General features: G+C 43.2%; 1 protein-coding gene across 5 annotated transcripts in view; it reads left to right on the top strand.

Annotated features, from left to right (window-relative positions):
- Positions 1-27,761, top strand: part of LOC111551668 (RNA binding protein fox-1 homolog 1) — a 1,700,664-nt gene that overhangs the window by 631,429 nt on the left and 1,041,474 nt on the right. For all 5 annotated transcript variants that reach the window (XM_026446850.2, XM_023225717.2, XM_023225712.2 and 2 more), the window contains one exon: positions 15,598-15,645. Coding sequence is in view for 2 of the 5 variants with exons in the window: in XM_023225709.1 (XP_023081477.1) it covers positions 15,598-15,645 (48 nt within the window). In the remaining 3 variants the exon portion in view is untranslated. The remainder of the gene's footprint in view (positions 1-15,597; positions 15,646-27,761) is intronic.

Here is a 27,761-nt window from a genome sequence, read left to right on the forward strand (position 1 = left end):
AAAAGAGACTTCTTTTAGCTATTGTAATTCCATGCTGGTTTGGTTGGTGCAGGTGTTTGGGTGATGGTCACCCTTTTGGTGTTGTCAATTGCTTAAGGCTGTAGACAATAAAGTTTGCATTCCTGAAATAAAGAGCTGGTTCCTTAATCTTGTGCAAAGAACCACTGTTCATTTTCTACCAGGAAGCAAAATGCCAAGGTCACAGGGACAGAAAATATTGCTTCCCAAGAAACTGTGGTTGACGAAATGACTAGAGTTCAAATGAATCCTGAAAGTAACAGTTTCCAAGGAGAGCTGTGGCCCCATCCAGTCACCTACAAAGCTCAGCCATTGTCCCACTCAGAGCCGCAGCCATTTTTTGGAAAGTGGCAGTTCATTTCTGGATACTCAATAGGATGCATAAGAATGATATATATATTTTTTTCAAATCATGTGCGCTACCTCTGTTGACCTTCAGCTGTGCTGCACCTTCTTTAATTGGCATAAATCTTGGACTGCCCATCGGATGTCTTTGTGGAATATCTGATTCCTAGGAGGAAATGAAATGTTCAATTAAAGGGTTTTGTTGAGTCCTTGTCATGTTAGGATCTTTCCAAGAGTGGTTTAGTAGGTGTTGAGATAAACTGTCTATCAGCTTCCCTTCCCAGGAGAACTTGTCCTGTTAGAAATTGCATCTTTTGTGGCCAGTAGGGGTCTATTTAATTGACTGAAATAGTAATGACCTGGAGGAATTAAGACAGTTTTTAGAAACATCTTATATTGAGAAGGAAGAACAATAACTATGATAAAATTATACAACGTACACAATAATAATAAATACACATAATTTAAAGATTATAATTATGGGCCGGGTGCGGTGACTCACGCCTGTAATCCCAGCACTTTGGGAGGCCGAGGCAGGTGGATCATGAAGTCAGGAGATCGAGACCATTCTGGCTAACACGGTGAAACCCCGTCTCTACTAAAAATACAAAAAAAATTAGCCAGGTGCGGTGGCAGACGCCTGTAGTCCCAGCTACTCGGGAGGCTGAGGCAGGAGAATGGCATGAACCTGGGAGGTGGAGCTTTCTGTGAACGGAGATTGCGCCACTGCACTCCAGCCTGGGTGACAGAGTGAGACTCTGTCTCAAAAAAAATTACAATTATGACAGGTATTTTGACCCCTACCTGTGTGCCAGCAGTCTACAGTTTATCTCACTTAATACTAACACCCATATGATGATACCATAGCTATTAACCCCATTTTCTGAAATACAGAAACTAAAGAACAGGTAAGTTGCTACGGAAAGCCATGTTACTATTAAGTGGTAGAGGCAGGATTTTAAACAGGGTACAGTGGTTTCTTTCTTACGTATTTTTGATCTACACCTAGAGATGAAATTCAAATGCAGCTTATTGAATTTTCTCTCAAATATTATGGTGAATTATTTTATTATCTTACTGTTTCAGATATGCATTATGCCACCTTTCCTCAAGAAGTTGATATACTATTAAGAACTAGGCTATATTTTTAATTTTTTGTTAATTTGAATCTTTTATAGAGGCTGGTCGTAGCACTTTGGGAGGCCAAGGTGGGTGGATCACTTGAGGACAGGAGTTTGAGACCAACCAGGTCAACATGGTGAAACCCCGTCTCTGCTAAAAATACAAAAATTAGCCAGGCATAAAGCAGGTACCTGTAATCTAGGTACTTGGGAGGCTGAGGCAGGAGAATTGCATGAACCTGGGAAACAGAGATTGCAGGGAGCTGTGATCAGGCCACTGCACTCCAGCCTCAACAACAGAGTGAGACTCCATTACTAAAAAATAAATAATAAATACTTTATAGAAACAGTGTGGGAAGTACGTACATTTGGGGTATATCACATATAGGAAACACTGGGCAAATACTTGTGACCTTCTAGAAAGGAATTAAAAAACTCCTTCTGAAAGATACAAGTTTCAGTTCTGGTTTTTCCTTCAGTTGGCCTTGAACCAGGATACATTCTCTGGGCCTCTCTAACTAGTCCCTGTCATGCTCTAGCCCCATCCTGGGATTAAGGCCAAGACCCAAAACAAGCAACATGAACTACACAACAGCAGCAGAAACCCCAGGTAGGCTCCGCACCTGAAAATAATGACTGTGGCAGCCATGCTATTCACATGAAAGGCCTGGTTTCTCTTTAGAAGGAACCCAATTGCCAAGTAAGTTCCTGACTTGATGAGTGTAAACTCACCTTTCTGCATCCCACTTTCTCGATCTTCAGTTCAGTTGCTTAAATGGAGTGCACTAAACCTCAATTTGATAATTGCATCCTCGAAACCTTTAATGAAGGTGCCTATCAAAGTGTAAATAATTACCCCGTAATCTTGTATTTGCAAACTGCATCCTGGCTGTTTACGCTTCACCGCGGTTCACATCAGAGGTTCAGGGCTCCCCCAACCCTCACATTCTTGTTGACGTCGGAGGAATTTCGAGGACCCAGAGGACAGCGTCATAAAACAATTCTCCAACCAAGGCATTCACCTTCACTCCCTCCCAACACTGACCTCTGTCATTTTCTGTTGCTATTTATAAATGCGAGGGAGTGCTGCTGTTTTGTTTTGGTGCTGGTGATGCAGAGGCTTATCCTCATCAGAAGTTTTGCCCTGAGGCTGGGCACAGTGTGGGTCACACCTGTAATCCCAGCATTTTGGGAGGCCGAGGCGGGCATATTGCTTGAGCCCAGGAGTTCAAGACCAGACCAGGCAACAGAGTGAAACTCCGCCTCTATTAAAAATACAAAAATTAGCTGGGTGTGGTGGTGGGTGCCTGTCATCCCAGCTACTCAGGAGGCTGAGATGGGAGAATCACTTGAACCTGGGAGGCGAAGGTTGCAGTGAGCCGAGATGGCACCACTGCAGTTCAGCCTGGGTGACAGAGCAGGACTCCGTCTCAAAAAAAATAAAATAAAATAAAGTGGTTCTGCCCGGAGACTTTCAGGCCTGACCTTGTTGCTCTGGAACTTGCTGCCTCCTGACTAACCGTTTCCTTCTTTGGAGATTACCCACTTTAGCTCACCTGAGGCACACACCACTGACCCTGTTTGGGCTTCTTCCAGCCCCTTCTCTCTTTTTCTATTCTTTTGATTGCATTAATTATTCACAGGAATAATTAATGAAAGTGCCAGGGATCATCCAGGAGGCTAACCACCAAATTAGAACAAGAAAATACTTAAAAGAGTTTGCATGCTGTCCGAGGATACACCTATGGAGAGGGCATGTTTTAGGTGCTGGGGTCTAAGAGAAATGAAAAGAGAAACCAGCCAGGTGACTGACAGAAGGCAGGCCACAAACCAGGCTTCCCGGGCTAGCATTTTCTCTTTGGTGCTGTGTTTTTCAGCACACCAACTTGCTGAGAGTTTGCAGCTGACATCTCGAGAAGTATTCTTCTTAAAACTGAGCGAAAATTATTCACCTCATGTAAAAACAAGTGCGATTTACATCTAATATGGGTAATTACTTTTACAGTTAATTAAAAGCGCTCTCATTAAACTCCAGCTGTGATGCCAATGCATAGCTCTTATTTGCAAACAGACCCTTGGTTTCAGCTCACCTGGTGACAGGAGACTCCTACCTGAAACGGGGATGCCTTTCTCCATACTGTGTTTAATTGTGCTGAGCCAGCAACCCTCCAGTTACCCGGCCTTTTCCCCCACGCCAGCTCCGCTTTTCTGCATGGCTGGATTTTGAGATATGGAAGCCTCTTGTCCTCTCATAACCACACTCCAAAAAAAAAAAAAAAAAAAGTAAGATGAAGAAAACAAAATAACTCATGGAGGTAGGGGTGCCAAAGAAGGGTAGGGAACTCAAAGAAGTCAAGATGAAAAGCCTGCTATCTTTATTTGGATAATAGTTTGGTTGGAGATTGTTGTTTTGTAGTTGTTTTGGCCTTACAGTTTTTTCCTGCCTAAGAAGATACTGTCAAGGAAAATATCCCCTAGGGCCCCTGAAAATTCCTCCAAATGTTTATAAAATCAGCAGCTCTGCCCTGCAACCTACCAAATGAAGGTAAATTTTACTCCCTTGGTTGAACTGATTTGTGTTGAGATTTTACTTAGTTTACATACATTGTTTGCTGTTTGTATGATTTCAGGTGAAACATCTCTTACATCCTGAGTCATCTTCACATTTAGCTTGAAGCCATAGACTTTTCGGAATATTCCTTCCCTTGAAACAGATCTCTGCCTTCTTAAACACATATTAATAAAATGTTTCCTCACATGATCATACTCCTAGTAAGTAATTAGGGCTTAGTAATGAAAACATACAGTCATTTGAGACTTACAGTTTGAAGGCACAGAAAGATTGAGAAATTTAACAAAGTTTACGGACTTGATGAATTAGATTCTCTGGTTAGGCTGGGTGCTTTTGGTATTTTTTGCAAAGTTATTTGCTCCCATCTGCTGGCCATATGTGATATTGCAGGTGCCGAGCAAATTTGTGAATGGAAAAGGAAGTGAATAAAATCTATCACTGCAAACATTTTATAGTCTTCTTCATGTATTCACGTGAACTGATTTGAATCTTGTTTTTTTGTGTGTGTGTGGCGAGAGGGGAGTAAGTGAACACAGACCCTGAAGAATTCTACTGAAAGGCAAGCATGATTTCAAATTTTTTTAACATCGGAGTTACTCAAGTTTTGAAAGCCAGAACACACTCGTTTTCTCTCATAAGGCAATGAACTTTAGAACATTAGTTTAAATATTCAAATTCAAGCACAGTATATTGTATAAGGGAAAGTATAAAATACATAGCTGGTACACCAGATGGATTTCAGTCTCCCTATGCCATTAACCGTCGGAGTGCTATGAGGCCAATTCCCTACAGTCTGAAACTCAATTTTTTCACCTCTAAAATGGAAACAATGGGGCACAGGGTCCCTAAGGCTTAAACTTGTTCTCAAAGTCTGAGTCTTTGTGAAGGTTAAAAAATAATAATAAGGCTGAGCGCACTAGCTCATGCCTGTATTCCCAGCACTTTCGGAGGCCAAGGTAGGTGAATCACCTGAGGTCAGGAATTCGAGACCAGCCTGGCCAACATGGGGAAACCCCATCTCTGCTAAAAATACACAAAATAGCCAGATGTGGTAGCATGCATCTGTAATCCCAGCTACGAGGTAGGCTAAGGCAGGAGAATCCCTTGAACACAGGAGGCAGAGTTTGCAGTGAGCCAAGATCATGCCACTGTAGTCCAATGTGGGTGACAGAGCGAGACTCCATCTCAGAATAATAATATAGGTTGCATAAAATCACCGGCATGTTCTTAGTCTTAGCATCTAAACTCATATTCACTGACATGTTTTAAATTAGAAGCAATTGTTATTTGCAGAAGAATAGGGAATGTAAGCATGCCTCCAAACTATCAGAAAGCTTGCCTTTGCAATAGGAGACCATTTGTAATGTTGAGTGAAGGTTTAAAATGCAGTTTGAATTCTTTTTGGAGTGTGATGTGAAAATGTAGCTTGCCTGAGTATTATAAACTGTTCTGCCATAACATTTATTTTCTGTTGAAAAAGGAAGAGCTAAACCTTCTTCCTCAGCAGTAATCATTTCTTCAGCTGATCACAAGCCGATTTGGGCTTGTCCGATGGAACCCTTGGCAGTGTCTCCCCACTCTCCTGTATTTCCTATGAAAAGCTCTCTGGGACTTTGCATTTGAATCCAGGAGAACAGTGCTGTGCCCACGATATATGATCCTTACTTAGCTTCTCGTGACAAGTAGAAGCATCCTGGTCTTTTCTTTCCATTGCTCTTCCAGAGTGAATGACTACAATTTAGAGGTTTTCAGGGGCTGTATTGTGGAAACACCTGGGCCCCGGAGCATAGCTGCCTATGATTGCCCTGGGATTCCTTTAAAGGAGTTTTTCTTGCCCCCTAGAGCTTAGACTAACTGGAGGTGACCTCTGGACCACAGTTACCTTTTCTCAGTGTTAAGTAGCCAAGTATCATGCAAGAGAGATCAGCACAAGGAGCTCCTTGATCCTCTGTATTTATTTTCTGTGACTTCTGTAGCAAATCTTCACAATCTTAGGTGGCTTAAAACAACCAAAATATATTCTTTGACAGCTCTAGAGGCTCTAAGTCCAAGTTGAAGGTGTGAGCAGGGCGGTTCTCCCAGCAAAGGTTCTGGGGAGAATGCATCCTTGCCTCTTCCAGAGTCTGGTAGCTGGGTGTCCCACGGCTTGTAGCAGCATCTCTCTAATCCCCACCTGTCTTCACGTGGCTTTCTCTCCTCTTCTGTCTCTTAAAAGGATGCTTTTTATTGGATTTAGAACCCACCCAGATAATACAGGATTTTCTCATTTCAAGACCCTTAATTATGTCTGCAAAGACCCCATTTCCAAACAAGGTCACATTCAGAGGCACTAGTGACTAGTCGCCTTGAGCATATCTTTTCGGGGGCTACTGTTGAACCCAATACTGGCTACTCTCTTCTAAACCCTCTGAGCTCTTGGGAGCCTCATTGGCTGGAGTTTCTCTCCACCTGTTCTCAGGAACCTTTAAAACTGCCAGATACTTCAGAGCTGGGAATGATGCTGGTATGGGATCCAGGATGCTGGCATCCCTGCATTGTGGGCATGAATAACCCTGACCTACAAAAATTATCAAAAACAACCAACACACCAAGTGTAGAAGAAGAGACATCTCTCTCAGGAGAGAGAACTGCTTCTGAAAAGAATGGACACACCAGTGCTTTGATGTCTAAAAGCTCAAAGAACTGAGAGAAAGAGAAAACTTTAAAAATAGAAATGTTTTTAAGTTCTCAATGCTTCACTCAGAACCAGGTTTCACAAAGCCTGTTGGAAGATGTCATCAAGGAGAGCTGACATTTACTGATAACTTGCCATACGCTAAGACCCTGGCATGTATTGGATATGCCTAGCCACAAACGAGGCAACCGTGATTGTTATTATTCTTCTCTTACAGATAGGGAAACTGAGGCTAAGTAAAGTCGGCCTCCTTGTGCAGGGTTCCAGAACTGGTGTGGTTGAGTCCAGTAAGAGAGACCCTAGCAGTGTGATTCTGCTATCTGTGCAGAATCCCATCTGTCACCAGCAGCAGAGCCTCCGCTGTTCAGGGTTTCCCGGCTTCAAAAAGTAGAAGGGCTGGCTTCTGTCGGGAAATTGATTGCTTGGTGATGAGTCCACGGCTCGAAATTCATACTTAACACTTAAGTAGTTGAGCTGTTTTCCAAGCGAAGTGGCCGAGTGGGGCTGAAGTACTTGCTTGATGACTCTGGTTCAGAAAAGGTCAGGTCGGAACCCATCCAGAGACACCAGCTCTAGGCAGAGCGATCCGAACAATAATTTGTTCTCGCCAAAGTGACATTTTTCCAATTTGAGTCCAGCATTGTTCAGAAGCAAATGCGGTCCCCTGGGGTGTCTCCCGCATAGATCTGCAGCAGATGACGAACCAACAATATCATCTAAATAAAAAATCCAGCATGGGCTTAGTAAATTAATCCTGACAAGAATAAATTGAATAATCTTAGGGAAATAGCAAGAGCTCTGATTCTGCCAGATGGCTCTTTTCTGTCGCTTGCGTGGGTCCTCGGTGGCAGATTAAGAACAAAAATCTGTCTTTGGTTTATTGATTTCGTTAGTGCGTTGATTAACACCTGCCCCTTCTGTGTGGGTAAATCATAATCGGATATGGACTCTTCTTGGCAAACCTAACATATTTGCACTCGAGGAGAGAAAGGAAATGCTTATTTCACCTGGTCAGAACAGGCACAAGCAGACAGGGAGCTACTTTTTCTCACCTCATTTCTCAGTGATATTTTCCAGGTTTAAAAGTAAGCTGTGATTTTCATCACTCCGATTTCGAGTTAATCTCCCGTTTCTGTTTAGGTTTCTTAGCAGACAAATTCAAGGAGAGTTTTTAGTAAGAGTGAGGGGTATTTTTCCTGACTCAGTGTCCGAAGTCAATCAGAGACTTCAGCCATTAATTTAGGAGACAGGATGAGAAAAGGAAGATACCACGTGTACACATGATCCCTTGTCCTAGGAATGGGCCACCTTTCAGGTCGTCTGGGAACCTTGTCTTAGTCAGCCTGCACTGCCCTAACAAACCACCATTGACTGGGTAGCTTCTGAACAGAAGGTTTACTTTGTCGTCGTTCTTGTGGCTGGATATTCAAGATCGAGGTGCCAGGACTGTCAGGTTCTGATAAGGGCCCTCTTCCTGGTTTGTAGACAGTCATTCTCAGTGGGTCCTCATGTGGACATTCCTGGGCTTGTGCTACCAGAGAGAGAGAGAGAGAGAGAGAGAGAAAGAATAGCTGGTGTCTCTTCTTGAAAGGATACTAATTCTTTTTACTTTTTTTTTGTGATGGAGTCTCACTGTGTTGCCCAGACTCAAGTGCAGTGACATGATCTCGGGGCTCAGTGCAACCTCCGCCTCCTGGGTTCAAATGATTCTCCTGCCTCAGCCTCCCAAGTAGCTGGGATTATAGGTGACCATCATCACGCCTGGCTAATTTTTGTGTTATATTTAAATCCAATGGGGTTTCACCTTGTTGGCCACATTAGCCTGGAGCTCCTGACCTCAAATGATATACCTGCCTCAGCCTCCTAAAGTGATGGGAGTACAGGCATGAGCCACCAAGCCCAGCTAAGGACACTAATTCTTAGGACCTCATTTAACATTAATCACTTCCTTAGAGGCCCCATCTCTAAATACAGCCACACTGAGGATTACAGCTATGACCTATGAATTTTAGGGGGGACACACACATTCAGTCCATCATACTACTTGTTAAAATGTTGATTCTGATTCGATGTGTCTGGGGTAAGGTGTGATGTGTTGCATTCTTTTTTAAAGACGGGGTCTTGCTCTGTCACTAGGCTGGAGTGCAGTGGTACAGTCCTAGCTCACTGCACCCTTGACTGCCTGGGGATAAGTGATCCCCTTCTCTTTGTTTTGAGACAGAGTCTTGTTCTTTGTCGCCCAGGCTGGAGTGCAGTGGTGTCATCTCGGCTTAGTACAACTTCAGCCTACCAGGTTCAAGTGATTCTCATGCAACCTGTAGTTGACATTACAGGTGTGCGCCACCACGCCCAGCTAATTTTTGTATTTTTAGTAGGGACAGGGGTTTCACCATGTCGGCCAGGGGTGGTCTTGAACTCTTGACCTCAAGTGATCCACCCGACTTGGCTTCCCAAAGTGCTGGGATTACAGGCATGAGCCACTGCACCCGGCCTCAAGTGATCCTTCCATTTCAGCTTCCCAAGTAGCTGGGACCACAGGCGCATACCACCCCACCTAGCTAATTTTTTTCTTTGTTTATTTATTTATTTATTTATTTATTTATTTATTTATTTATTTATTTTTGTAGAGACAATGTCTCCCTAAGTTTTCCAGGCTGGTCTTCAACTCCTGGACTCAAGCAATCCTCTAGACTCGGCCTCCCAAAGTGCTGGGATTATAGGCATGATGCATTTTAACCAACTGTCAGGGTCACCATAGTTGCTGGGGTGCCGACTGCACGTTAAGTAGGAAGTTCCTCGTACTCCCCGTATGCACAGATAAGGGAAACTTGCTGAAGGACTGCATGGTTATTAAATAGCGACACCCTGCTTTAAGAGTCTAATGCCGTGAGTCTAATGTCAGGCATCTAATGCCAGAACTAGAATTATCCGCAGCCCTGTCCTCCCACCCTTCAGCCTTCAGTCCACTGCCACATCCCCTGGAGGGCTTAGTAGCATGCATCGATGGGCCCTCACCCTTTGAATTTTGGTTTCAGTAAGTGAGGATTCTTCCGTGCAAACTTCATATTTTTCGCTTCAGGAGAGAGCGGAAATGCATCTTTCACCTGGTCAGAACGGGCAGAAACAGACAGAGAGCTGCTTTTTCTCACCTCATTTCTCAATGGCATTTTTACAGAAAATAGAGCCTGAGAATGTGGATTTTTTTCCTTGTATATGTAAACTGACAAAAGTTACATATATTTATCATGTATAACATGATGTTTGGAAGGTGCGTACATTGTGGAATGTCTAAGTAGAGCTAATATTATATACGTTACCTCACATTGTTGTCATTTTTTTGTGGTTCGAACACATAACATTTACTTTTTTATCAGTTTTCAAGATTACAACACGTTATTGTTACCTGTAGTCACCATGTTGTATAATATTTGAACTTACTCCTCCTAACTGCAATTTTATGTCTTTAGGCCCATGTGTCCCCAGCAAACCTCCTGGTAAAGAGGGTAGTTCCTGCCAGCCCCTGGTAACCACCATTGTACTCTTTAATAAGTTTTTTATATTTATTTCATGCAGCAGTGGTCTTTCTGTAACTAGTTTGTTCAACTTAACATAATGTTCTCCAAGTTCACCCATGTTACAATGACAGGCTTTCCTTCTTTATTAAGGCTGAAATGGTATTCCATTGTGTATATATACCACATTTGCTTTATCTGGTTCTTCCTTGATGGACACTTAGTTTTTTGCTTTTTGTTTTACTTCAGTAGGTTTCTGGGGAACAGGTGGTGTTTGGTTACATGAATGAGTTCTTCACTGGTGGTTGTACATTGTACACAATATGTAGCCTTTTACCCCTCACCACTCCCCAACCTTTCCCCTGAGTCCCCAAAGCCCACTGTATCATTCTTATGCCTTTGCTTCTCCATTGCTTAGCTCCCACTTATGAATGAGAACATGCAATGTTCCATTTTCCATTCCTGTCTTATGTCACTTAGAATAATGGTCTCCAGTTCCATCCAGGTGGCTGTGAATGCCATTATTTCATTCATTTTTATGGCAGAGTACTATTCCATTATATATATATTGGGGAAGTATTTTATTATGTATATATAATATATAGTATTCCATTATATATGTGTGTGTGTGTGTGTGTGTATGTATATTGGGAAAGTATTCTGTTATATATGTATAGTATATTATATATTGTATTATATATTGTATATATGTACACACACACACATATAGCATTCAGTATACCACACTTTATCCACTTGTTGATTGATTGATGAGCATTTGGGCTGGTTCCATATTTTTCCAGTTGTGAATTGTGCTGCTGTAAACGTGTGGAATATTCAGTTTGATTCCCTTTCTTTGCTCTTGTGAATAATGCTGCCATGAAGAAGGGAGTGCAGAGATCTCGCTGACATATGAATTTCATTTCCTTTGAGTGAATATTGAGTGGTGGGATTGCTGGATCATACAGTACATCTATTTTTAATTTTTTGAGAAGCCGCCACACCGTTTTCCGTAATAACTGTGAGAATATGCCTTTTTAACAGCAGCTCATGCTGCTGGTCGGAGAGTCTGACTTTGAGAAGCACATCTAAGCAAGGAAAAAAGTGAAACCTGTGGCCTAAATTACGTTAGCTGACCAAACCACCTTGAGGAAATAAAATTACCTGGAGGGAAGGGAAAGCACCTGATTAGGGACCGCTTCTGCTTACAGATTTAAGCTTGCTCATTGTGTGATTCAGGGTCAGTTACCTAACGGCTAATCACAATTATCATACCACAGGGTAACTAAGGAATACCCATTTTGTTTGATTGTTGGTAATTTAGAGGCAGTAAGAAAAACAAGCACAGTACCTGGCACGAAAGAGGTATTCAATCATTGCTTTCCGGTTCAGTCCCACTTGACTGATAGGAAACAGTCTGTTCTACATAAAACAAGACATGTCCTCTACGAATCTTCACCTTATGATATTGTCTCTCTTTGTTCCACTCTGGACTCAAAGGGACCTAGAATTTGCTGGGTTTACTAATAAATCACCAGCTTCTCATATTAACCTTTCCTCATGATGCATCCACAGAGAGAACTCCACTACTTCTTGGTGAGAAAATCCGCATTTCTATCGATTTAACCAAAATGGAGTCCCTAATGTTTTTTGTTTGTTTAATTGGTTGGTTGGTTTTTTGGAAATGGAGTCTTACTGTGTCGCCCAGGCTGAAGTGCAATGGCACAATCCCAGCTTGCTGCAACCTCTTCTGGGTTCAAGTGATTCTCCTGCTTCAGCCTCCCAAGTAGCAGGGATTACAGATGTGTACCACTATGCCCAGCTAATTTTGTATTTTTAGTAGAGACGGAGTTTCACCGTGTTAGCCAGGCTGATCTCGAATTCCCGACCTCAGGAGATCCACCCTCCTCAGTCTCCCAAAGTGCTGGGATTACAGGCATGAGCCACCATGCCCAGCCTGGAGCCCCTAATGTTTATAACCCCCTACACCACCCTGCACATCCATACCCTCCCTGCCTCCATGGAGAGCATGGCCAGGCTACAGACCTTGCAATGGCCCCTAGCCACCATCTTTCTCTCCCACACTACATCCTCTCTTTAAAGACGTCCCATTGATTCTGTCTGGCCTCTGATTACTCTCTCCCCTTCCCCTGCCACACCCTCATCCAGCCACCATCATCTCACACCTGTGACTCCTGTGGTAGCCCCCAAACTGGTCTCTCCACTTAAATTTGTAACCCCTGACTGCCTGTTCTGCTAAAACAGAAGTCGGGTCATGACTGTCCTCTCTCCAGAATGCCTGAGTGAAACCCACAAGTGCTGCTGAGGATGTGGACAGATTGGAACCCTTGCGCACTGTTACTGGAGATGTAAAATGGTGCACCTGCTATGGAAAAGAGTAGGGTGGTTCCTCAAAAAATGAAACATTGAATTACCATAGGGTTTGGCAATCTCACTTCTGGGCATACTCGCAAAAGAATTGAAAGCAGGAACTTGAATAGATACGTACACACCCATGTTCATAGCAGCATCGTTCACAATAGCCAAAAGGTGGAAACAGCCCAAATGTCTATCCACAGATGGTGCTTATGAATGGATAAACAAAATGTGGTCTCTCCATACAATGCAATGTTATTCATCCTTAATAAGAATGAAATTCTAACACATGCTACCACATGGATGAACCTTGAAGACATTATGCTAAGTGAAATAAGCCGGGCACAGAAGGACAAATGTTGTATGATTCCACTTATACAAGTATTACGGCTTCAATTGTGTAACTCTAAAATTTATATACTGAAATGGTAACTTCCATTGTGACTGCATTTGGAGATTAGGCCTTTAAGGAGGTAATTCAGGTTAAATGACGTCATGAGGATGGAGTCTTAACCCAATAGGATTGGTGGTCTTATAAGAAAAGAAAGATGGCCAGGTGCAGTGGCTCACACCTGTAATACAGGCACTTTGGGAGGGTAAGGCGGGCAGATCATGAGGTCAAGAGATCGAGAGCATCCTGTCCAATATGGTGAAACCCCATCTCTACTAATAATACAAATTTGGCTGGGTGTTGTGGTATGTGCCTGTAGTCCCAGCTACTTGGGAGGCTGAGACAGAAGAATCACTTGAACCTGGGAGGTGGAGGTTGCAGTGAGTCGAGGTTGCACTACTGCACTCCAGCCTGGCGACAGAGCTAGACTCCACCTCAGAAAGGAAGGAAGGAAGGAAGGAAGGAAGGAAGGAAGGAAGGAAGGAAGGAATGTCATAAATCTGTCTCCCGCTCTCTCTGAAAAAGTACAGAGCAGCAGCTATGTGAGGCACCATGAGAAGGAGGCAGCTACAAGCCAGGAAGAGAGGCCTCACCAGGAACCCCGACAGGACCCTGACCTTGAACTTCCACCCCCAGAACTCTAAGAAAATAAATTTCAGTCATTGAAGTCACCTAGTCTGTAATATTTTTATGGCATTCCTAGCAGACTTATACAATGAGCAGAGTCTAGAGTAGCAAAATCCAAAGAGACAGAAAGCAGAAGGTGGTTTTCAGGGGCTCTGGGAGGGGAAAGTGAGGAGTTATTGTTTAACGGATACAGGTGGAAAAATGAAAAAATTCTGGAGATGGAGGGTGGTGATGGTTGCACAGCAGTTTGAATGGCTAATGCCTCAGAACTGTGCACCTACAATGGTAAAATTGTTAATGATACATGTGTATTTTATTACAATAAGATAGTAAAACTCTGAAGGGTTTGTCATTGTTCTTAGAATAAAAGTAAACACCTTCCTGTGATCTCATTCACCTTTATTTTCCTCTCTTACTTCCCTCTAGCCACAGTGGCCTCCTCTTGCTTGGCTCTGTCCAATGTATTTCCCCCTTGGGGCTTTGAACTCACTCTCCCTTTGCCTGGGACATTCTTCCCCAGTTGGCTACTTGGCTCATCCCCCTAACTTCCTTCAAGCCTTTGGTCGATTTCCACTTTTTCAGCAAAAATCAACATCTTATTCCCCTATCCTCGGCATTTCCCACCCCCTTCTCCTTGGTCTATTTTTCTTCATAGTACATATTCTTTCTGGAATACCATTAAGTGATATGCATTGTTTAATGCTTGTCTTGTTTAGAAGAATGTAAACATCACCAGGACGGGCCTGCCATGTGTCTTGTACATTGTTCAGTCCTCCATGCCTAGAGCAAGGTCTAGCAGCCAACAGATGCTAAAGAAATATCTTCCATATGAATAAATTAATGCCACAATTGCTTGTTGGACTGTATCTGTCATTTTGTCTAATTAGTGAGTTCTCTGAGGGTAGGAATTACGTTTGTTTCACCTTTTCATACCAGGACAACAAGAAAAAAAAGCAGAAAAAATACAGTAAATGTGAATTACTGTACTGTAAAAGTGTACAGTAAATATGAATGAGTAAATGAGTGGAATGGTAGATGGATGAGTGGACAGATGGATGGGTGGGTGGATGAATGGGTGGGTGGAGGGATGAATGGAGGATAGATGAAGGAAGGAAGGAAGGATGGATAGATGAGTGGATAGAAGATGGATAGATGGATGGATGGGTGGGTAGATGGCTGGGTGGATGGATGGATAGGTGGGTGGATGGATGGATGAGTAGATGGATGGGAGAAGGATGCAGAATAGATGGATGACTGGATGGATGGGGATGGCTGGGTGGATGACTGGATGGATGAATGGATGCAAAGATGAATGAGGGTGGATGGGCAGGTGAGTAAATGATTGATGGATAGAGGATGGATGAAGGATGGATGGATGGACAGAGGAAGGATGGGTGGGTGGATGAATGGATAGATGGGTGGATGGATAGGGGAAGGATGCAGAATGAATGATGAGTGGATGATTAGATGAATAGGCATGGCTTGTTGGGTGGATGGATGGATAGAGGATGGATGGATGGATGGATGGATGGTTGGTTGGAAGGATAAAAAATCGATGGTGATAGTTTGTGTTGAAGTGAGAGATACCTGACTATCCTCAATTTTGAATGGGAGCGATATTAAAGGCAGTCTCTGCTGATGTGAACAATTGTATGGGGGGCAGATTATTTTATGAGCCATCAGTTCCTCTTTGCTATGGCCTGTGATCCATAGCCTTTGCCTACACTCCACATCTGCATGTAATAAAACTTACTTATGACATCCATATGTCTCTAATGCAAACACCACAGCATATACCTCTAAAAAGCACTATAAAGAGCAATGACTCGAGAAGGAACTGTTAGAAGCATGAGCTGTTTATTATTTTAAAGGGCATTTCAACAACACCACTGAATGTTCTCTGACCATAAGTCTGACTCCTGTTCCTTCTCTCACTTTCCTTTCTTCTCTTCTCTTCTCAGGATATCAAAGCAGACTGCAATACCTGCGTGGAAATAGAAGACAGAAAGGCGAGTCAATATTTTTCACTTTTAGAGTTTCAAACAAAACAAGAACTCTGTAAATGGAACCCGAGTGTTTAAGTCATGCCCCTCTCGATGATGGTTTGTAGGTGATTCATGGTCTATTACATATTTAAAGACAATCAGACTTAAAAATACTTGTCATTTTACTCCTTTACAATCTGTGTTACTTCTGATGGCTTCATGAAGAGTGTGTATGGTAATTTTTACTAAAAATGTGGTGCTGATTTCTGTTTCAGATGTACCCTTCTTTTCAGGAAAATACTTAATCTGTTAACTCTTGTCCCATTGAAGTTAAATATTGAGGTTGATGTTTATTATGTATATCATATGTATGATTATATTATTACATACATTATAGAATATATAACATTGGGCTTCCCAGAGTGTATCCCTATATTTCTGGCTCATACACTTGAAAAAGATTTCACAGCCAGTTGTGGTGGCACATGCCTGTAATCCCAACACTTTGGGAGGCCGAGGTGGGTGGATCACCTGAGGTCAGGAGTTGGAGACCAGCCTGTCCAACATGGTGAAACCCCGTATCTACTAAAAATGCAAAAATTAACCAGGTGTGGTGGTGGGCGCCTGTAATCCCAGCTACTTGGGAGGCGGAGGCAGGAGAATCACTTGAACCTGGGTGGCAGGGATTGCCGTGAGCCGAAATTGCACCAGTACACTCCAGCCTGGGTGACAGAATGAGCCTCCAGCTCAACAAAGAAAAAAAAAAAAAAAGAGCTCGCCCTCAATTTCTATCATGAGACATTCATACGAGCCACAGCTTTGTATTTGAGATTAAGGGGGAGGGGGCAATGTCATTTTCTACATATTTAGAGTCCCCTCACCCATTTATCTTCTTTGCTACACTTAGTATGAATCCCCTCAGGAAAAGCAAGTGTTAGACAATGTTTGTTAATATTTTCACAGTCTCTTTATATTGACAAGAGTTCACAGACATTTCTGCAGCAAAGCACATCCAAGGAGATCAGATTTTACCCTGTGTATGCCTTGGATCCAAAGAGGTCAAATAAGCGAGTTGAGCGTATATACCTCCTGGCTACTTTTGACATCGTTCTACAAGTTTGAAAGATGTTTCCCTTTTCAAGTGTACCATTATTGTCAAATGGGTTATTATTTCAAGCAGAGGTTTCCAGCTCTGATTGTATGATGACTTGGGCATGTCTGCTGATTAATAAGGTGGGGGAGGACGTCTCAAAACAAAAATTTGCTTTTAAGTAAAAAGCAGTTGACAGACATTATTTGAAGGAGTGCTAATCTCCTCACACTGGGAAGAATAATGATACCGTAGGTTAAATTCAATCTGCGTGATCCCAGCTTACAGTTGTGTGTTGCTCTAGTTTGCAGACAGAGAAATTTCAATTCACGTTTGCGTTCACCACGTGTTTGCGTGCTGGTATATGCATGTGTGTATTCTGTGAGTTGGACAGATGGAATTGCTGCTTTGGTGAAGCGTGTGTCCCAAGTCTTTCACCAATGTTCTGCCCAGCCCAATCATTCCACTCATGTCACAGTGTTCAGAAAGCACGTTCCCCAACCTGCTTCCAAAGGTCATTTGCATTTCCCTTGGGAAATAGGAACTGATGCCATTAGAACAACCTGAGCTCCATCATGCACAAGGTAAATAAGCAGCCAGGGTAAGCTCTGGGCAAGGAGAGCCACCCAAGCTCTGCTGCACCTGTGCGAACTGCCTGGGGTTAAGACATCATGATGATGACAACTGCCCAGGTTTCCAGCTACTCTGTGATGCATCTTGGTGGGAAAAATCATTAATGGTCATACCGTGCATATGTGATTTCAACTCTTCCCAAGAAAGGGGGAAAATACACACACACACACACACACACACACAGAGCTAGTTTTTTCATAAATCGATTGAGGCAAAAATATCAAATGAAGCCTTGTTTCTGATGAGTTTTCCCATTGTTTTCTAAACTTGACCTCATATGACTGATAGATAAATTTCCGAACAGTTTGTTGCAGTTAATTGGTGATGAATCTTAGTGATAAGAAAAAATCATGCCCAGTTAAAATTCTCAATGTTTTATTCTCTAAGGACTTTTTATTCTCTTTTTTAAACAAGGTAACTCCTCTCCTCTCCTCTCTGCTCCTCTCCTCTCCCCTGCCCTCCTCTCCTCTCCCCTCCTCACCTCTCCCCTCCTCACCTCTCCCATCCCCTCCCCTCCTCTCCCCTCCCCTCTACCCCCTCCCCTGCCCTCCTCCCCTCCCGTCCCCTGCCCTCCTCTCCTCCCGTCCCCTGCCCTCCTCCCCTCCCCTCCCCCTTCCCCTCCCTCCTCCCCTCTTCCTCTCCCCTCTCTTCCCCTCCCCTTCCCTCCCCTCCCTTCCCCTCACCTCCCTGTCCCTTCCCTTGCCCTCCTCTCCCCTTCCCTCCCCTCCCTTCTTTTCTTCCTTCCCTCTTTTCCCTCCTCCGTTTCTTCCCTCTTTCTCACCTTCCTTCCTTCCTTCTTTTTCCTTCCTTCAAATTCCCAGTAATACAGTGAATCTTAGGCTATAGTTTCTCTGGTTCTAACTGTTGTTAAGAAGAGATTGGAGGTACGGTTTTAGGAGGTTGCTTTATGTATTGGAGATATTTCCCTTAATTGAAAAGTCAAGAAGCAAACTCTAATGATCCCACAGAGGCAGTATGCCCCTCATCCTTGCAGTGGAGCTCCATCCTGCTCCCTCTCTGCTTGGTGATATAGTGTGAGGCCACGTAGGGAGACGGTGGCTGCAGCAGCTGGAATGATCGCCACCAGGTTCTGGGAGTGCACTCTGGTGCCTCTGCCACACGAACGTGTAGTTAGGAAATTTCGCCACCGGAGTCATGACACTTGCTCCCCCACGTGTGTGTGTGCGTGTCCCTCTCCATTTAATCCAAATGCTTCTGGAAAAATCAGTAATTTGATAAAGTGGAATTGAAGTGACAAGAGATGGCAGAAGTGCCAAAATAATAAGTAAACCTGTGTCTGAAGCGGCAGCCTCTTGGCCCATGTGGATTTTTATGACGATTGAGAGCTCTGAAAGAGAACTGGTGGTGCTTTCTTTAAAGCTTTTTTTTTCCTGTTTTTTTTTGTTTTGTTTTGTTTTTTAGTTAAGGGAGCTTCACAGAATCCCTATAGGATGCAATGGCTCCCCAAGAATCACATTATTTTTCATTTTTTGTTTTTCTTTCACCTCCCCTGGCTGTCTACTTCGATTCCAGATATTTCATATAGAAGGATATATTTGTGTGCCTTGATCTATACCTATGTATGTTGTTGAATATCTTTTTGATAGAAGAATTTTAGAAAAGATAAAATCTTAGGTTTTCCATGGAGTCCTATGGGGCCTCTTTGATTTGTGCCTCATTCCCATTGTCTTGCATTCAGTGGGGCCGTTTACCTTGAGATGAGTGATTTTCCCACTGAATCTTAGACCAGACATCATGAGAGAAGATAAATGGTGAATTCCAAGAGTGGAAGAGAGCCTTTTTTTTGGAAACGGAGTCTCCCTCTGTCTCCAGACTGGAGTGCAGTGGTGTGATCATGATCTCAGCTCACTGCATCCTCTGCCTCCTGGATTCAAACAATTCTGCTGCCTCAGCCTCTCAAGTATCTGGGACTGTAGGTGCTCACCACCATGCCTGGCTAATTTTTGTATTCTTAGTAGAGATGGGGTTTTACCATGTTGGCCAGGATGATCCTGAACTCCTGACCTCATGATCTGCCCACCTCAGCCTCCCAAAGTGCTGGGATTACAGGTGTGAGCCACCACGTCCGGCCGAGAGCCCTCATCTTAATGAAGAGCAATACAATCATTCTTCTTGGTCTTTACACAGTCTGGGCTTGATCTGAGACTCTTCATAGAATAAAAGAATTTTTATCCTCTTCTGTTTTTCTATTTTTCTTTGCCCCAGAAGCCTATTTTCTCTCAGGCTGACAGGAAACTAATTGTCACTTGGAAGACCTTGCCTGGCTGTTTATGGGGAAATACATAATGTGTCTTGGAGAGTGGTTTTATGTTTTTCTTTTGCTTCCAAGCCCGCCAATTAGCAGAGCCCCTCTGAATGTACCTCTGCTTGGATGGGTTCCTGGTCATTGCTTACATTGTCTCAGAGGGTGTCCTAGGGAGATCCTAAGGGCTGGTGGAGTTTTTCACCCTTTAATAGGAAGCAGGAGCACAGGTTTTTGTTATGTTTTGTTTTGTTTTCCTCCTGCAGGTGAGCGTTGTGGAGCTAATGCAGATTTAGCAAAGGTGACGGGAGGTAACCCATCACTTGGAGTATGGCCTCACAAAACCCCATGCATTTGACATTTAGAGTACCCGTGTTTCCGCTGGGGCACTGAGGCATTTAAATTCATTTTTATTTGTGGTGCAAGATCCATCTGAATTTCAATACTGTTATGAAGACTGAGATTTAGGTGATGAGAGGAGAGGCTGATGGATCAGTCAGGGGGAGAATCTGTCAGGAGGAGACGAGAGCCCATTTGTCAAAGGCTGTAAACACAGACGGGGCTTCCTCTTCTCACTTATCGCCTGGCCCGGTGCAGCTAAACGGGTTCAGATCTGCTATAAAATTGCATGAAAGGAATTTGAGCGGTTTTCCAAGTTATGGCGACTTTCAGATCGGGTCCCATTGAAGCTGCGATTGGGAGATAGAAGCTTTCATGCTATGGTTAACACTGAGAGTTCTGAACTCATCTTTTCACAATTCTTCTTCCAGATCAGGCATCTTAAGTACTGTCGGATACTTAAAACAGCTGTGGGGTGGAAGTACCATCGTTTCCCTGTTTTACAGGGAAAATAAGGGAAGCTCAGGCACATTCAATGACTTGCCTGAGATCACTCAAGCAAGAGGCCAGGATTTAAGCTCCGAGATTCTTACTCCAGCGTCTGTGCTCTTAGGTTCAATGCTACTACCCTGCTTTGCACACACACACACACAAAAAAACAAGAATTACATTGGTAGAGTATGAGAATTATATTTCCCAGTTGATGGATTTGTGCCTCGACTGGCATCTTCATTTATCGCCAAGTAAATGGTATGGTTTTCAATATGGGGCTGGCTTTCGGCTCCCACATGCAGCTCTAGCTGGCTCATGGTGGGGATTCCTCACGGCGTTCACAAGCTTGCCCCTCCGGGAAGTAGCTGGCACCCAACAGTGGGGTGGTCAGATGTCTTCTGGCTTTGAGGATGAGGAACAGTAGCACCAGAACTGGAGTGCTGACCTTACTTTCCAAAGACCTCATTCGGTTCCTACCTTTGGCATTTTCAGCACAGTAGATACAAGGATTAGAAATTATTGCTTAGAGAGTGTTAGGGAGGCTGAGCATGGTGGTGGCTCACACCTGTAATCCCAGCACTTTGGAGGCTGAAGAGGGCGGATCACAAGGTCAGGAGTTCGAGACCAGCATGGCCAACATCATGAAACATCATCTCTATTAAAAATACAAAAATTTGCTAGGTGTGATGGTGCGCACCTGTAGTCCCAGCTACTCGGGAGGCTGAGGCGGGAGAATTGCTTGAGCCTGGGAGGCGCAGGTTGCAGTGAGCTAAGATGGCACCATTGCACTTCAGCCTGGGCAACAAGAGTGAGACTTCATCTAAAAAAAAAAAAAGAAAGAAATTTCTTGCTTAAAGAGTATTAGGGAAAATAGCTAATGCATGCTGGGTTTAATACCTTGGTGATGGGTTGATAGGCGTAGCCAACTACTATGACACACGGTTACTTATATAACAAACCTGTGCATCCTGCATCCCCCAGAACTAAAAATAAACATGAAAAAGTAATTCTTGCATAGGTAATGGTTGGTAGGTCAGACACATTAAGTCACTTATCCAAGATTATTCAAGATGTATCATGAGGCCAGGATTTGAGCTCAGAGATTCTTACTCCAGAGTCTGTACATAGCCTTTGGAGCTTGAAATGTCTGGGTTTCAATCCCAGCCCTCCCACATAGCAGCTCTGTGACCTTGAGAAGCTTTCTTACCCTGTGTCTATCTCCATCTGCTTATCTGTAAATTGGGGGTGATACAATCTGCTTGAAATATTGGTTTGAGGAATTTATAAGATAATACTGGAAATCATGTTATATAATACCTGGCACAAAATAAGAACTCGATTAACTGTAGCTGCTGTTATTTTTATTTTTACTGGTATCCACACCTACAGGCCTACCATGTCATTTATCATTACATTTATTTTATAAAATGAGGCCTTGGAAAGTCTTAGGGGATCTCAGGGGAGTAGGCAACCAATGGAACCTAGTAGACCTTGGAAATATTTCATAGAGGAAGGGGATCCTTGATGTAGGTCAGGAAATGCAAATGCACCTGCTTGCCCAGTCCAGGTAGGAATTAATGAATTAATGGAGAGGGGAGCGGAGTGATTGTCTTTAATGTGAAGTCCCGTGCACTGCAGTGACCTGGAGGGTGATGCCTTCATATCTTGGGAACTATTATTCAGCTAAATGGGGCCATGTGGAATATAGATTCAGTACTGATGTTTTCTAAGCGAATCTGGATTTTCCTGTAATACCACTGATTTTTAACACACTATGTGCAAGCAAATGAAGCACTTATGCAGAAAAGTTTCAAGAGACGAGACTTGAGTGCTGCAAGCTAACTCTCAGTTGGTTAGAAAGAGCTCACATGTGCATAATTCCAGGCTTTGTCGGTCTACCACAGGCCCTTCTGGCAGAGGGAGCAGCATGGCGAGGACAAGACAGTGTAGAGAACATGGTCTGTTTACGGCAGATGCAAGTCTAATGTGTGTGTCTGAGATTGGCCAAAGGAGAGACTACAGCAGTGAGTGGGTAACAGGTTATGGAGGGAATGGTTTATCAGGCCAATGGATTGAGGCTCTGTGTCAGTCCTCTGTGCCCGTGGAAGGCAAATCTTTACTGGATGGGGCCAGCGTTACACAGTACCAAGAAGGTACTTAAACTTTGTATGAAGAACCCAGTAAAAGTGAAAGTCATCAGGGGAATAAGAACTGGGGATGGAGCCCAGAGACAGACCCAGAAGCTGGCCCTGGGGTTGAGTGCAGGAAGCTGAACACTTTGACTCGAACAAGATGAAGTTAGCCTGGACCTTGAGAAATCACAGGGCTAAGTTGCCCCTTTTTTGTGATGTGTGACAGAGTGAACATGGGAATGCAACTGTCTCTTTGAGATGGTGATTTAAGCATTGGGATGCCTGGATTATTTGGTAGTTCGATTTCTCATTTTTTGAAGGGTCTCCATACCATTGTGCATAATGGCTATAAGGGTATTATATAAGAATATCCATTTTAATAGCATGGAAGTTCTACAATGGAATATTATTTAGCTGTTAAAATGAAGGGAATCCTGCCATTTGCAACAAGATAGATGAACCTAGAGGACGTTAGATAAAGTGAAATAAGCCAGACACAGAAGGACAAATAGTACATGATCTCACTTTTACGTGGAATCTAAAAAATTCAAACTCAAAGAAGCAGAGAGTAGGATGGTGGGTTGCCAGAGACTGGGGGGCGAAAAAAAGGGAGGGTCTTGTTCAAAGGATACAAACCTTCATCTATAAGATGACTAAGTTATAGAGAACTGATGTACACCATAGTGATTAGAGTTAATTAATGTATTTTAGACTTGAAATGTGATAAAAGAGTAGATCTCAAGTGTTCACACACAAAGTAAGTATGTGAGATGATGGATATGTTAATTAGCTTAGTAGTAGTAGTCGTTTCATAATGTAAACATTTATCGAAAGATCACATTGTACCTGTTAAATATATACAATTTTTGTTTTTGTTTTTTAGTTTGTACCTTAGTGAAGCTAGGGAGAAAAATAGAGGTGAGGTATAGAAGTGGAACACATTTTCCTGCAGGCCAGTGTTGTACAAGTGTTGAAACAGATTAGATTTCAGGTGGCAAACAAGGTATCTTCAGGCAGTTCATGGATATGGTATCAAATCACATAGTAGGGAAGTTATTTCCTTGTCAACTATTTCTCAGATCTTGACATCACGTCCAAGACATAATTTGGTGGTTGATTAAAAAAAAAATACCTAAAAGACTCACATGTTTGATCATCTACCTTTTTAACCAAGAGACCCAGAGCCCTCGACAGGCAGTTCTGGCATCTGGCTTTAACTGAATAACAGTGTTTCACTTTTGAATTAGAGTTACTTTCTTTCTTTTTTTTTTTTTTTTATTATACTTTAAGTTCTAGGGTACATGTGCATAACGTGCAGGTTTGTTACATATGTATACCTGTGCCATGTTGGTGTGCTGCGCCCATCAACTCGTCAGCACCCATCAATTCATCATTTATATCAGGTATAACTCCCCAGTGCAATCCCTCCCCCCTCCCGCCTCCCCATGATAGGCCCCAGTGTGTGATGTTCCCCTTCCCGAGTTCAAGTGAACTCATTGTTCAGTTCCCACCTATGAGTGAGAACATGCGGTGTTTGGTTTTCTCTTCTTGTGATAGTTTGCTAAGAATGATGGTTTCCAGCTGCATCCATGTCCCTACAAAGGACGCAAACTCATCCTTTTTTATGGCTGCATAGCATTCCATGGTGTATATGTGCCACATTTTCTTAATCCAGTCTGTCACTGATGGACATTTGGGTTGATTCCAAGTCTTTGCTATTGTGAATAGTGCCGCAATAAACATACATGTGCATGTGTCTTTGTAGTAGAATAATTTATAATCCTTTGGGTATATACCCAGTAGTGGGATGGCTGGGTCATATGGTATATCTAGATCTAGATCCTTGAGGAATTGCCATACTGTTTTCCATAATGGTTGAACTAGTTTACAATCCCACCAACAGTGTAAAAGTGTTCCTATTTCTCCACATCCTCTCCACCTGTTGTTTCCTGATTTTTGAATGATTGCCATTCTAACTGGTGTGAGATGGTATCTCATTGTGGTTTTGATTTGCATTTCTGTGATGACGAGTGATGATGAGCATTTTTTCATGTGTCTGTTGGCTGTATGAATGTCTTCTTTTGAGAAATGTCTGTTCATGTCCTTTCCCCACTTTTGGATGGGGTTGTTTGTTTTTTTCTTGTATATTTGTTTGAGTTCTTTGTAGATTCTGGAAATTTACTTTCTACTTATGACAAAGGATACTGCTCTTTCTGTTTACTTCAACGACCTGTTTCCTTTCTTTAAATAAAAACTTAAATGACTTGTAACACATTTATTAAGAACAAAAACAATTTAAAGAAAAGCACATGAATGTGGAAACATTGTGAGTATGGACTACACATAACTGAAGTGTAGGAAACACTGTTTTCTACTGGTGGGTTTGTATTCAGGGGAGAGTTTCTTGTTTGCATTATTTAAGTTTCAAACTCTCCTTGTGTGCAGGAGGGAACCAGAAGTGGGCAGGGATGGACACAGGAGTCCAGGGTGGAAGGCAGGTCGGAGGAGGGGTCTGAACTAGAGGCATGCAGGAGATGGGGAGAAGGAAGGTTTGCATTTTCAAGAGAGTGGATAAGTCCTATCCACATGACTTACTGGCGATGGATGGGCGTCATGAATGGCTCCACCCGGGAACTTGTCAGAGATGGTTCAGCTTAAGTGTTTGTGTACACTTTGCTACCATGTGGAAGAAAGGCATTGATCAACACTGACAATGGATTAATCTCCTGGTTTAGGGCTTATGTGCCAATGAGGCTGCATATGAGCATGACATAGCCAGCAGGATTGGTTTCTATTAGTTTCTATTAGTGTCGCTCTCTTGCCCCTGGGAATACGAGTGGACTAGATCTCTTCTGATAGCAGAACAAAGACAGAAGGGGAAGGTTCACTCCTTCCTGGGAGGGCCTCTTTCTAGAATGGGGAGTATTCGTGGAAGAGTTTCCCTTCATAGACCAAAGCGAGATATTTAAGGCAGATAAGGGCAGAGGCTGCTGTGAGCACCCATCTGGATGAGACTCACAAAGTCCCCTGCGGATTGGATTTCTTTTCTGCTTCCAGTATCCTTTGTTTAAGGCTGGTTATGCATATGCATTAAAAGGGAAGAAGCTCCAAAATTCCTGGAATCTTTGGAAATGAAAATTAGAGCATCCTGCAGGAAGGGTATTTGAGTTTGAGCCTGAAGGGAGATGGGGTGGACAGCATCCTGAGCCAGGTGCAGAGGAGGACGTCTGGAGGTTGAGCATGGCATGACTAAGGAACTGAATAGAGGTCAGTCTAGCTAGGGGTTAGGCAGCAGTGGGAAAAGTGGCTTGAGATGAGGCTCAAACCAGGCAAAGGCTAGTCCACCTGAAACTTTATGAGCGGGAAGAGTATTATGTCCTTTAATATAGAATGAAATCTGTGTCACATGGAATGTGCGATCACCATGAGAAATGGTCAGGTGTGTACAAGCAGTTTCTTTGTCTTATGGAGTCTGCTTGCTCATATATTATGTGTATGCATGACCTTTGAGACTTCTGTCAGTTCCCTCCTAGTCCAGCCGTCTCTAGCCAAGGAATGGGACAGAGAGATCTAACACCAGCAAAGCCTTTTGCTGCGTTGCTGGGCTTTTCTGTTCATTCTGTATTTTACAACTTATGCGGATTCCCTAAAACTGTCAATCTTCTTCAGATTAGTAACCCTCGTTCCTCTTGGGCATGGCTCTCATTCCAAACTAATGCATAACTACTAGCTAGCCTGTTGTTTAGGGCAACCCCTCACCCCTGGTCCTACGATCTCTGGTCAAAGAAAGGTGCGTGGTCATCTAGCATCAGCAAATCATCTTGTATCTGCAGACCTGCCTCAGCTCCTTTGCTCAGTAAGAGCTTGTGTTGGGATCTTGGTGGGACGTCGTGCATATATCACAAGTAGATCTCATTGTGCCTTTGTGCTCTGCTGAGAAGCAGGGCTGCGGGAGAGAAAGCTGCACATGTCGCCCACCACCAGGGAGATTCAACATCATTTTTACTGAGACTGGGGACCAGGCAACAGCAGAGATGATGAATCCAGTGTCTGAAATTGCGTGTTCAGAACCCACAGATAGGAGGGGACGGAAGTCAATCCTGGAGATATTCCGTTGGTAGAGACGGGCTGCTGCCAGGAAATCCTCAGCAGTTTTGTTCACTCCTCCTAATTTATTTCGAAACACAAGGTAGTATAGTTTTACAGTCAAACGGATCTGGGGTTGAATCCTGGTTCTGCCCCTTCACCAGCTGGCAGACCTTGGAAAAGTCACATTCCTGTCTGTCCACAGCTGCATCATCCGTGAAGCAGGGACAGACATTGTTTGTAAATCATGCATCCCATGCATTGTTCTTGTGTGGAGCATCAGCCGGGGCATTTTCAATTGTCACAGAAAATAAAGTCGGACCAACTTAAGGAGAAAAATACATGACAGTTATGAGTAAAGTGGGGCTGTCTTCTGGCATAGCTGGATGCTGGTGTTTTAATTTCACCAGATGCTAAGGATGGCAACCACCAGCTGTATTAACTCCTACTTGCAGAGAAAAGGAGCTTCTTTTTCAGTGGCTTAGTACAATTCCTGGATGTGGCTTAACAGGTGTCTCTTAGCTATAAAGGGCAGTGTCCCTCCTATTTGTTTCCCTCAGCCACCCCAGAAGTGGGATGAGGGTCCAGCTAAATGACTTAAACCGACTTGAAAAAGAGGGAGGGGGCTGGACGCAGTGGCTCATGCCTGTAATCCCAGCACTTTGGGAGGCCCAGGTGGGCAGATTACCTGAGGTCAAGAATTGGAGACCAGCCAGGCCAACATGGTGAAACCCTGTCTCTACTAAAAATAAAAAATAAAAAATAAATTAGCCAGGCATAGTGACGGGCACCTGTAATCGCAGCTACCTGGGAGGCTGAGGTAGGAGAATCACTTAAACCCAGGAGGCGGGGATTGCAGTGAGCTGAGATTGTGCCATCACATTCCAGTCTGGGTAACAAGAGTGAAACTCCATCTCAAAAAAAAGAAAAAGAAAAAAAAAAAGAAAGAAAGAAAGAAAGAAAGAAAGAAAGAAAGAAAGAAAGAAAGAAAGAAAGAAAGAAAGAGAAAGAAAGAAGAAGGAGGGATTGTCCACTAAAGAAACCTTGACTGATATTATTTTTCTAGAAGGGAAAATGAATAATAATATAGCTACCACCTTGCATT

Source organism: Piliocolobus tephrosceles, chromosome 17 (assembly GCF_002776525.5).
Source record: "Piliocolobus tephrosceles isolate RC106 chromosome 17, ASM277652v3, whole genome shotgun sequence".
NCBI classification, from domain to species: domain Eukaryota; kingdom Metazoa; phylum Chordata; class Mammalia; order Primates; family Cercopithecidae; genus Piliocolobus; species Piliocolobus tephrosceles.